The sequence below is a fragment of the Pleurodeles waltl genome, chromosome 3_1 (genome assembly GCF_031143425.1).
Source record: "Pleurodeles waltl isolate 20211129_DDA chromosome 3_1, aPleWal1.hap1.20221129, whole genome shotgun sequence".
In the NCBI taxonomy this organism is placed as follows: domain Eukaryota; kingdom Metazoa; phylum Chordata; class Amphibia; order Caudata; family Salamandridae; genus Pleurodeles; species Pleurodeles waltl.
The window spans coordinates 993,951,741-993,964,388 of NC_090440.1; the positions used below are offsets into that span (position 1 = coordinate 993,951,741).

Genomic DNA, 12,648 nt, shown 5'->3' on the forward strand with positions numbered 1-12,648 from the left:
CAGGGCCCACCGCAGTCCAGGCCCAACAGCCCTCGACCCCCCCGGCGATCCCACGGGGAAGCCGAACGGGGCGACCCGACCGCCGTGCCCACGTCTCGCCGGCCGCGGGAGGGCCGCCTCACCTCCCGATCCACAGCACCAGGCGCGTCTTGCTTCCTCGAATCCAGCAGTTGATCACGGGGCCATCCGCAGCTACTTCTGTGTCCTTGAGGGCTGCCCCCGGCACTGGGGGGGTAGCCTCAGCATTTTATGGCCGACCGGGAACCAGGGACCAGGATATTCGGCAAGAAGGAGGGCCGCGAGCGGAGCTCTTTTCTCAAGCGTCCGCTCCGGCCGCCATCTTGGCCACGCCCCCCAAAGTGTGAAGTAGGATATTGATATGTTAGGGGATATATCAGTGACTGTGGGATTGAATTGAAATGCAAGGGTAGAACCACAACAGGAGTTTCAGAATGTGGAAGTTATGAGGTTTATAATGTTTATAGGGCAGGAGGGAGGGAGGGAGGGAGGCGAGGACTAGGTGTGAGTGGATATTGGAAATTGGAAGTAGTCCATAGTGTGGAATGCCTTCTCGTAGTCGATAAAATTGACATAGAGGAGGATCTAGGAAGAGGAAAAGGTGCCATGAGACTGGAAGCAGGGATAACGCATCAAGATGCCCCAGAAAGGTGACCGGAATAACTGCATTAACTACAGAGGGATACCTTTGCTATCAGCCCCAGGCAAAGTATTCAACAGAGTCATCCTGAACAGAATGGAGGAACAAGTCGACGCTCAGCTGTGAGACCAGCAAGCTTGCTTCAGCAAAGATAGATCCTGCACAGACCAGATTGCAACATTGCACTTCTTCATTCAGCAGTTAATGGACTGTAACTCCCTCCTCTATGTCACTTTCATCAACTATGAGAAGGGTGAACCCTTAAAGTCACTAAATTCACCTGGGCTCAACCCTCTGGCAGCTATAGCATAGATCAGGCAGGGTTAACTTAGAGCAAAGTGCAAAGGAATTATGCAGTACCAAGACAACAATAAAGTCAAAATGCAAAACAATAAAAATCCCAAACTGAATTAGAAAACTTGAGTAAAATGTAATGAGCAAAATTACACCAAAATGTCAAAAATCAAATAAGGGGAACCGGAAATATGATTTTAAGTAGGAATAGCGCCAAGAAGCATAAAATGCCTATGATAGTCAATGGTCACAGCAGACAGTGACCTAGGTGTAATTTGTGGCAGACCGCAGTGGAGCGTGGATTGGAAATACCAACCAGGTTTATCCTTGTCAGAAAGTTTACCCTCTGACTTAGTCTTTTAAGTCCCAATCCACCTCAAGACTAAACTTGTAAAGACTGCATTGACATTGAGGGAGGCAACTAAGAGACTTGCAGGGTGTCAGGCAACAGCAGGGTCCAGTCAAGGTCAGCTGGGCCATTGCAGAGAAGGCCTCATAGCTTGTTGTATCTCTGTAGTTTGGAGAGGAGGCCAGCCTTATAACCCTTACCTGTGGAGTCCACTACTTTATCCAGAGAACAAGAGGCAGCAAATCCAGTCCTGCATGGCTCCTTTCAGGTCACATACAGCAGGTCCAGTCCTCTTACGTTCTTCCTCAGGTCCAGCAGTGTTCTGAAGTGGGTGCCTAAAAAATCTACCTTTATTCTTGGCACGAGCTAGTGAGTGGGAATGACTCCAGGACACGCCCTAACCAACGGGGCTCCAAACCTTTCTATTTTGGGCATTTTTCAAGATGGCAAATGTCTTTAGCCACACTAAACTTGGGCTCTGAGGGATGGAGGTGTATGTGGGGAGTGTACTACGGTAATCCTAGTGCGCTCTTGCATCTAATACCAAAATCCAGTCTGAAGCAGCCACTGTGCCCCAATAAACCCAGATAAATAAACCAACATTACGTAAAAGATGGTCATTTCCTACAGTGCTGGGGAGTGGATATGGGGAAACCAGCAGGTGGATAACAACTGTGTAAATGTAAGCACTTTTAAATGCTTTTCATCTTAATATCATAAAAGCAATTATGGGCAAGTTGTATAATTTCCAACACAACCAAACCGCTACACAAACATACAAAAATGAGAGTGACAACATTGTTTTGTTTATTAACTTTTTTTTTCTCTTTTGTAACCGGCTGTCCAAGGGACACTTGATGTTAGGCTCAAGTCTGCCTGGCTCAGGCTTTTTGTGAGACAAGGAAGATGTGAGCCAGCTTTTTCTCTAAGGAGTTAATAGGACTATTCAGATTGCTACAATCAAATGTGTATCTAAAACAAGCAAGCAATCTATGAATCATTGCTTGACTCCATGTATATTTCAATAATTTCATTAAATATTTAAACTATAAACATTTTATTCCCTTGCTCTTGTTTGAGCTGTTGGATTTAAGGCAAACACATTACTTAATTCTGGCTTGACTCTGCCGTAGAATGCTTTGGCTTCCTCCCCTTCGGCATGACACAGTGTTGATTAGGTTCACTACGTGGCCTATTTGTTTGGAATATCAGCATAGACAATGAAGTCCTATCATCACACAAACTTGTATTGGACTTTGTTTTATTCTTCACTATACTTGAGAACACACGTTCCTCATCTGTATTACTGTCAGGTAAAGTAAAAAGAAGCCTTGCAATTTTAGAAAGTAGGAAAAGCTTGCTCCTGTGTGAGCTTCGAAAGATGAAATCCCGCTCAAGATGAAACCAGATAACATCTATTCTATATGCATCAATCTCTCCACTAGCACAGTTCACTTTAATGGCAGCATCTTCCCAGGTTTTTGCTGGAACGTCTGCAAATTCAATAACTTGATAAGTGGTAAACTCTTGCTTAAGGAAGGCCAGATCTTTTTTTGTAAATTTTAGAGAAGTTTTAAACCGCTCAACCATGAAGAGCACACTTTCAAAACCATATTTATGTTTTTCAAAAAAGTTGAAGACTCTAGCATGTTTGAGCACCTCATCATGAACTGGGAGCACTTCTAATGCCCATTTTACTGCTGCCTGGTGAAAAGAGCGCACAGCTTCAAAGAATTTAGATTGTGTTTGTGGTTCAATAATCCCCATTTCAAGCATGCTCTTCAGCTTTCCACGTACACCGATGCCTAAGTAGAGACTCGAATCGGGGATATGGTAATCACAGGAGTTCAGATCTGGAAGGCTGGCTTCTGGGTTTTTCATGAATGAGTGGACAACCTGTCCCAGATAAGCTCTACTTAATAGCAATGCCAGAAGATCCACAATTGCATCATGCAACAGATGAATGACCGGGTCTTCTCTCTGCAGCAAGAGGTTGAAATTCACAAATGCTGGTAATGCTGACTGAAGAAACAGGCAATAGATTTCCGTCATAGGGTTCTTGAACCAATGAACCAACCTCTGCAGTCTGCTCCCGCTGGCTCCAGCAACATCAGGTGAGGACAAAAAATAAGAATGGAGGGAGTCAAAGTGAAGAATCAGTTGATCCAAACAGGTAAGCATTCCAAGCCAACGGACAGAAATTTCCTTCAGCGTCTCACGGTAATCAGAGTCTGCAAACTTACCAAACCGACCACACAAGTTTGTTATTTCCGATGCACGTTCAAACCAGAAGTATAAATCAATAAGTAAATCCTCAGCGTCAAAATCTTTTAGGAAGGTGCAGAAAGCAGATGAGGCTTGCAAAGCACCATTGTCTGCCACCTGACATGGGCATGTCATGAAATATATGCTGGCATTCCAACTGTGCGCAATAGTTTTTATAGGGTTTAGGTTCCCTATATTAAATGAGGTGTTGTCAAGCCCAAACCCAATACAATTTTCCCAAGGAATGGAATGTTTATGCATTACATTGCAAACAGCAGAAAATATACCTTCGATTGTGTCATTCTTCCTTATGCACATGTCCAGAAATTTACAGCATACTCTGCCCTGTTTAGAGTCAAAAATACGTACAGTCAATGGAAATGATTTTTGCTCAGGGTCTTGATAACTGCTTCCATCAATGTAAAGACTGAACACAGATGCCCTCATTTCATCTGCTAAATTAGACAACAATTCTGGTACAATTGCTTCATTCAATATGCTGGCTGCTCGCGTTTTATCGCAAGTGAAGGACTGGGCAAACTTCGAGTCAGGAAAACTTTCCCATATGAGATGAACCAAGTGATCAGCTGCTAGAAAAGGTACTGTGTGTTCAGCAAAAAACTTGGTAAATTTTCTTTCGGCTTGTCTCACAAGCCACTCTTCAGTGGACTCTTGCTCTGCTAAAGGCCCAGCGCTTGCCTTGTTTTTTAACTTCCTTTCTTCGAAAGTTCTGTGTGCTTTACCTGAAACATGCCGTTTCACATCAAATATACCTTGATGAGAACAGGATACATTCTTTTCACAAATCAAACAACGGAAGCAGCTGGAATCATTCTTGACGGGAACAATGATCCCTAAGAGATAAAAAGAATTTGCAAATTTAGATTTTTTTTTTGTATTTGGCAACCTTTAAGTAAAGTGGCAGCAAATTTTATACATGAGGGTTTTTTATTTTTCGCTTCTATTTCCATTGCAAACACACAAGGGCACTTGTTAACATCCAAATATTTAAAGAAGAGGGGTTAATAGGTCTTTCTAATAACTGAAAGTGCCTCTTCAGCCACTGATTAGTATAGGCACTCAAGAAGTTATCCGATATGCACTTGGTCACTCATCCTTGCTTCGAAACGTCCATTCATATGCCCACTGTCTAATTTTTGCATTCACCTGCTTATCCATCTGCAATAAAACAAACACACAAACTCAACAAGTGTATGCAAGATTAATGTAAGACTAAATGTAGAAAAATAAAACGTTGCCATCTAAACTTGGTGGTCATGTAGTTGAAATGTGAAAATAAAATTAAACATCAACAGGTGATCGTCTTGTACATAGACTATTGTTGTTCCTGCAGTATTTCAAAGCAACGTGTTGGCCACCTCGGAAAAGTAAAAACAATACACTATGCACAATACCATTTAAAATTGACTGTTTAGTAAACGTATCACTGGGCAGCCATCTTTGAACGGTATCGTTTTTTAGTGTGTCTCTTCTGTACTGATCTAAGGTGGGCAGTCTTCCAAGGGTAAAACAATGATACACTATGGACAACATATGTATTATATGACAAAAGGTGTAAAAATGCACAAGGAAAAGATGTGAGTAGACAGAATTTTATCATCAGGAGATGAGACCAGGAAAGAGTTTCTCCATACTCCTCCCAAGATATTGCATTTTTTTTATTGTCAAAATTATTTTTGTATTTTCCATACATCAACATCCGAGATAACAGACAGCTCAAATCCCCCCTTATTAGTGTGTATCTAGTAATATAACCCTTTGTCAGTCGTTGGGGGAATCTCTCCTTTATATATCAGGAGTATCATCACCAATTCCTCAAATTGTGTGTAATGTAAAGAACACTGAAACCCACCCTGAAATCCAGAACAAAAAAATGAAAAAATGAAAAAGAAAAACAAATTGTTAGTATCCGTGAAGCTATGTAGTGGAAGGATCAGGACTCCCAAGGCCATCCCTGGATCAGCTATTCCGTCTCCGCACCCCATTTAAAATTAAAAGAGGCGGAGCGCTCTTATGCGAGAGGAGGATGTATAGAGAGGGAGATCTGTATATAGATATAGCACTAAGGGGCCCCAAATAAATTCAAAATTGTTATAGTTGCAATAAAGATGTCAGCCATACTTTCCATGGTTATCACCTGCCAAAGTCTGGTATGCCATTGTGCAAGCCCCTTTTTTTGGGGCGAGCGCAAAGCGCTCTGTCCCATTCTGTTATCTCTCTTTGGGCTTCCAACCACGCCCATGTCACGTCAGTCATTTACATTGGTTTGTGGGCTTGCCTTTTAAAATCCGCTTGTTTTCATCTGCAGAATATAGTTGTGTATAGTCATGCATAGAATTTGCTGAAGACGCAAGTTTTTTCACATCAGAGGTTGCTATGTCACCTCTATCTGTCATTATATCCCTTATATATTCCCTCTCCCATTTAATTCCGAGTTCTCTCGCCAGTCGAAGTCCCACCTTATTTCAATGTTCATAGGAGGATTGTTTACGTCGTAAAAGGGTTATGTTCAGCCCTGTTGCTATAGATCACATTTGATTTACCTCTGAGTGTTGTGACCCTCCTGTAGGAAGCTGGCTCTGTATATACTATATAAAAATGAGACATAGTGTGTACAGTTTCCAGGGGTTCCCCAGAGGCTTAACAGAGGCTAAAGCAGAAAATACTAACGCTCCCATTCATGGTAGTGTGGCTGAGCAGTTAGGCTTATCAGAGGATAGTGTGAAGCGTTTGATGTACACCCACAGCCAATAAATGAAGCAAACACTCAATGACTAACTCCAGGACAACTGTTTTTATATAGCAAAAATATATTTTGTTACTTTATTTCAAGAACCACAAGATTCAGTTTGCAGGTAAGTACATTTGGAAGTAAGTATCCAACATATGTATCCATACCACTTTGTTTCAATTTGGCAAGTTAAATGGTTTTCAAGAAAATAGCAAATATCTGTTTTAAATGTTGACACTGCAATTTTCAAAGGGGGGAAGAAAATATAGTTTTTGAAGGTAAGTACAAGACTTACAGTTCCAGTCTCTGGTGGTTAGGATGTCCATAGGTTGGGGTTCAAATTAGCACCAAACACCCACCACCAGCAACACGGGGCCGGCTGGGTGCAGAGGTCAAAGATGATGCAGGATTTATAATGGGTTCCTATGGATACTGGGGGCACTCGGAATCAGATCTGCTAGAAAGTAAGTACTCATGTCTTTGGCGGGTAGACCTGGGGGGGGGGGGGTCTAGGTGAGCACAGGGGGTGGGGCACAGGTTGGCACCAAACACACACCCTGAGCGGCACAGGGGCGGCCTGGTGCAGGCTGAAAACTTAGCGTCAGGCTCCCAATGCTTTTCAATAGAGGGACCCCGGGGGTCACAAAGATGCTGCAGGCTAGGTCAAGGGGTTGATTAAAAAAAAAAAAAACACAGGCTGGACAAGGAGCAGGGCCGCCTGCTGAACGTCGCTGGACCGGAGGTCGGATCCCCCAAGGCCAGGAGGCTGCGGGTGCAGGGGTACCTTTGGGCATAGGAGGGGTCAACCCAGGGTGGACACTAGGTCAGAATCGCCTTGGGACCAGCTCTAGTCGGCTGGACACGGGCCGTGAGCTTTTGGTGCAGAGTGAGCAGGACTCGCGGATCTGGGGCAGTTCTGGGGTCCTTTGCTGGAGTTTTTTCTGGTCAGGGCCAATGTCCAAGGGAGATCTTGGTCTTCTGGGGTGCAGGCAGTCCTCTTGGGGCTTTTAAGAGGTTGCTGGTCCTGCAGGATGCATCGTCTTTTTGTAGCAGGGCTTCAGAAGCTGGAGACAGACCGGTAGGGTTGAGGCCAAATCAGTTGGTGTTTTCAGTCATCTCTGCTGGGGGTCAGTGTAGGAAGCTGGCCTGATGTGTGGTGAGCACCTATGGTGTTATCACCTTATACCAGGTGCAAAAGTCGGGCCTCCACCCTAGGAAGTGGAATCGGTAGAGGGGAGCTGGAGGAACTAGGAATCCCAAAAAGAACCTGCTTCTCCCCAAACCACCAAAATGACTTCAGAAAAGGATTTTGCAAGACAAAGACAAGACTGCAAGAAACCAAAGGTGGATCTTGAAAGAGGAAGACTTTTAAAGGAAGGGGACCAAGTCCAGTTCACATTGGAGTGTCCGGTTGTAGCAGGAGCCACTACTCACCCGTCTGTAGATGCAGGACCAAGTCGACTGTGGACGGTCAGCAGTGCAGTACTGGAGTAGCTGAAGAGTTCCTGAAGTGATGCAGTTGACGTCTCATGCCGGAGGAAAGATTGTAGTCGGTCAGTGGTGTGGAAAAAACACCAACAAGCCTTGGCAAAAGGCAAATGTCGTGGAAGAAGAAATGCAAAGCTGTCTGGGACCAGCAAGGTCCAGGGGGACTCAGCCCACAGAGGGGAGTCCCGGGATGCAGGATCCATTTGCTGGAAGGAGCTGGAGAAACAATGTTGCAGAGCAGAGTCGTCACTGTAGTTGCAGATTGTCGGTTCCTGGAGGGTCCAATTGCAGTTCCAGAAGTTGCAGACAACGATACAGTGTAGTCCTGCTGGAATTATGCACGTCAAATCTGAGGAACCATCCAAGAGGGAGACCCTAAATAGCCCAGGAAGGGGGATTAGTCACCAAGCAGGGTGACCACCTAACAGGAGAGGGCTGTGATATCACCTGCCTGTCCTCTCCACTCAGATGCACCCAGAAGCCTCTGCCCATTTTGGATTCAAGATGGCAGAATAAAGTGACCACCTGGAGGAGCTCTGGGCACCACCCTGGGCCTGTCCTGGTCACTCAGATGCTTCCAGAGGCCTCTGCACAACTTGGATTCAAGATGGCAGAATCAAGTGGCCACCTGGAGGAGCTATGGGCACCACCCCAGGGTTGTGATGGACAGTGGAGTGGTTACTACCCTTTCCACTGTCCAATCTCGTGCCAGTGCAGAGACTGGAGGTCCCTGGACTGGTACAAACCGATTTATGCAAGGAGGGCACTAAATGTGCCCTTCAAAGCATACCAGTGCCTTGGGGAGGCTAACCCTCCCAAGCCAAGTAACACCTATTTCCAAAGGGAGCGGGTGTTGCCTCCCTCTCCCAAAGGAAATCCTTTGTTCTGCCTTCCTGGGCTTGAGCTGGTCAAGCAGCAGGAGGGCAGAAACCTATCTGTAGGATGGCAGCAGCGCAGGCTGCCCGGCAAAACCCTGCAAACTAGTAGGAACAAAGCTGGGAGTTCTCTAAGGAGGCCCTAGAGTGCACGAAATCATACAACCACTACTGGCAACAGTATTGGGGTGTGATTCCGACATTTGATACTAAACATGCCCAGGGGTCCTCTACGGAGGCCCCAGAGTGCATGGAATTATACAACCATACTGGCAAGAGTGCTGGGGTATGATTCCGACATTTGATACCAAACATGCCCAGGTTCGGAGTTACCATTATGTAGCCTAACACAGGTCCACTTTATAGGTAAAAATGGCTTCCCCGCACTTATGAAGTCCAGGAAAATGGAGCTGGAGTTCGTAGGGGCACCACTGCTCATGCAGGGGTGCCCTCACACACACAGGAACCTGCACCCTGCCCTCTGGGCTAGGAGGGCCTACCATAGGAGTGATTTACAGTGGCCTGGTGCAGTGACCCGAAGTGAAAGGGTGCATGCACCTTTTCACGCAGGCTACAATGGCAGGCCTGCAGACACATTTTACATGGGCTCCCATAGGTGACATAATAGATGCTGCAGCCAATGGGGAACCCCTAGTGCCCCCAATGCCCTGGGTACCATATACTAGGGACTTATATGAGGGCATCAGTGTGCCAAATGTGGGGTGTGTGAAGTCCCAAGCAACCAAATATAGAGGGAGAGAGAGCACAGTCATTGGGGTCCTGGTTAGCAGGAGCCCAGTGAACACAGTCAAAACATACTGACATCAGGCAAAATGTGGGGGTAACCATGCCAAAAAGAGGGCACTTTCCTACAGTCAGCTTAGCAGTCCTTCTTTCTTCTTGTCGTCTTCTTGAGGTCGCCAATCTGGTGATCTGGGTTCAGGGAGACCCTTAAATCCTGGATTTATGGGTGTTACAGGGGTCATGGGGCAGTAACCAATGGCTACTGTCCCTGAGGGTGACTACACCCTTCTGGTGTCCACTCCCTTTTGGGGAGGGGGAAACGGACCTAACCGTATTGGTCCATGTGCCCCAAATCAAGATTGAGGATTCTGCAAAGAGAGGGTCACTTCAGCTCTGGACACCTTAAGGGTGGTCTCGGGTGGAGTGGTCACTCCTCCTTGTTTTTCTTAAGTTTCCTGTCGGACTTGCCACCAAAAGTGGGGCTTTGTCCAAGGGGGTGGGCATCTCCACTAGCTGGAGTGCCCTGGGGCATTGTAACAGGAGGCCTGAGCCTTTGAGGCTCACCACCAAGTGGTACAGTTCTTGCAAAAGGGGGGGGGGGGGGAAGTGTGAAGTACCTCCACCCAGTGGTCAGTCCTGCACTAAAGGATTGGGTAAAATACCAAGGACATCTCTAAGATGCCCTCTGGGTGCACTTTTCAATAAATCCAACACTGGCATCAGTGTGGGTTTATTGTGCTGAGAAGTTTGATATCAAACCTCCCAGACTTTAGTGAAGACATCATGGAGCTGTGGAGCTCATAATGACAACCTCCCAGCCCATGTACTCAGTATGGCCACACTGTACTTACAATGTCTAAGAATGGGCTTAGACACTGTAGGGGCATATTGCTCATGCAGATATGCCCTCACCTGTTGTATAGTGCACCCTGCCTTGGGGTTGTGAGGCCTGCTATAGGGGTAACTTACCTATGCCATAGGCAGTGGTTTGTGGGCATGGCACCCTAAGAAGGGTGCTATGTCGACTTTGTCTTTTTCTCCCCACCAATACACAAGCTGCATTGGCAGTATGCTGGGTTTAGTGGGGGGTCCCTAAGGGTGACACAATGTATGCTTCAGCCCTTAGGGACCCTCCCTGGTCACAGGGCCCTTGGTACCACTGGTACCTTTTACAAGGGACTTATTTGTGTACCAGGGGTGTGCCAATTGTGGAACAATGGTAAACGTTTCCGGAAAGAACACAGGTGTTGGTGCCTGGTTAGCAGGATCCCAGAACACACACAGTCAAGTTAGCATCAGATATCAGGCAAAAAGTGAGGGTTCTGCAAACAAGGGGCCAGTTTCCTACACCTCCACTGTAATAAAAGTTTTGGATGCTGATGTGTGCTTGCTCGGCCTTACTAAGTTCTCCATCGAATGTTAATAAGCAGCAAACAAAAGAGAGGTTAAGTGTCAAAATGAGCATAAAGCATTTCTCTCTAATGTACGCTATGAATGGGCCCCAGGTGATAGCGGGACTAGTGTCCTGGGAGGGATTCAATTTAAAGAAGTCCCTGATATCTTTACGGAGTTCATCTCTAAGAAGGTGATTTCTTGTTAGGGGTGAAGGGAAGAACCAGCGGCAAAGCTTAAAAAGGGAGGGCTCCAATCCAAGGTCAACTGTAGGGGGCATGATCAGAGATAGTGATTGAGTGGAAGAAAGCCCTGAGTATTGCTGGTTTAAGTGAGTGGCTGAACGAACCATAGTCTATTTTCAAGTAGGTACGCTGCCTATGAGAAAAAAGGAATAATTTTTAGTGGTGGGATGTAGTGCCTGCCAAGCATCTATGAGCTCTGCTTTTTGTAGTTCAAGCTTTAGCCATTTGGAGAAGCACCCCATGGGAATGGGAGCTGTCCATGTCTAGATCTCAAGTAAGGTTAAAGTCTCCTAGTAGGATAATCTCTCCTTCAGCAAATCCTCCTAATAGCGAGAGGGATTATCTCAACAAAGGGGGCTTGGTTAACATTAGGTACATAGATTAGAGCAAAAGTGTACATTCGCCCTGCAGGAGGACCCTTCACCATGAGAAGTCTACCGTCTTTGTCCGATTTAAAATCATCTGGGGAAAAACCTACAGAGGAGTGAAAAAATAGTGCCATCTCAATATATTTTGTGGTTGCTGAGGATTTATACGCTATAGAGTAGGATTTATGCCTTAGCCTATGTCTGTTCCCTCCTTTAAGATGTGTCTCCTGGAGTGCCACCACATCGTATCTTTGGTCTGATCAATATTTCCCTAATCTGTGGCGTTTATTGCGAGAATTGAGGCCTTTTATATCCCACAACTGTGTAGTAATCCCCATGAAAGTTTGGGTGTGTTGTGCTCTGTTGCGGGTCTCCCCAGGTGTGAACCCTGCTTGTGGGGTGGATATCCCTCCCTAGTCGTTCCAGCATTAAAAAGATCTACATCGCCCGCAGAGCCCTCCCTCTTCCTCCCCTCCTGCACATCTTGAGTCCGTGTCCTTCACAGAGCACAATACTGAAGCACAAGAGACCTAAAAAAAAAAAACCTACAACTTGTGGGACAACATGTCCTCAAACAGAGTTTTCCTTTTTAGGGTCGAGCCTGCGTTGCATGCGCTCGCGCATGCGTATCGCAGCGAGACGCTTTCGTGTTTAGAAAAGGGCTCCGAGCCCTGTCGAGGTTACGTCAGTGTTTTTCATTGGTTCCTGGGCCTGCCTAATAAAATCTGCTTGTTTTCATTAGTCAAAGGCATGCATAGGTCATGCCTTTTCCGGTGGCTAGTCCTCCTCGAGCACATCGACCAAGTACAGAAAACATGCAAGGCTCGCTGTTTTCTGTCCGGCTCGTGGACTACTTTTTCTCTAATTTACTAGCGCGATTTTGCTTGGCAGAAGTCGAGCGCTTTACATAGTTAATTGCACTTTTTCGGGTACCTACATAAATGCACTTTTGCTGATGGGTGAAAAGTTGGGTTAGGAGTTTACAATGCTATCAGCTCTAACATGAGCAAACGCGAGACCCGTTGCATTGCAAATGCTTGTTAGTCTTCTGGTGTATGAAGGACATGTGGTCAGGAGCCGCTCATGCAAAGCTTTTAGATGCTGTTCACGCTCTAGGTGTGCGGGGTTCTCTACAACACTTCTTCGTGAGGCATCTCATTTATATGTGACCATAAAGAGATCCCTTGAATTCAGTGTTTCTTCCATTTACAGCAAGGG

The 12,648-nt window shown here is 45.9% G+C and overlaps 1 protein-coding gene across 2 annotated transcripts in view; it reads right to left on the reverse strand.

Moving 5' to 3' along the window:
* Positions 1–2,085: 2,085 nt before the first annotated feature.
* LOC138284896 (uncharacterized) overlaps positions 2,086–12,648 on the reverse strand; it is a 60,427-nt gene continuing 49,864 nt past the window's right edge. For both annotated transcript variants that reach the window (XM_069224149.1, XM_069224150.1), the window contains exon 4: positions 2,086–4,420. In XM_069224149.1, coding sequence (XP_069080250.1) covers positions 2,409–4,420 — 2,012 coding nt within the window. In that variant the 3' untranslated portion in view covers positions 2,086–2,408. The remainder of the gene's footprint in view (positions 4,421–12,648) is intronic.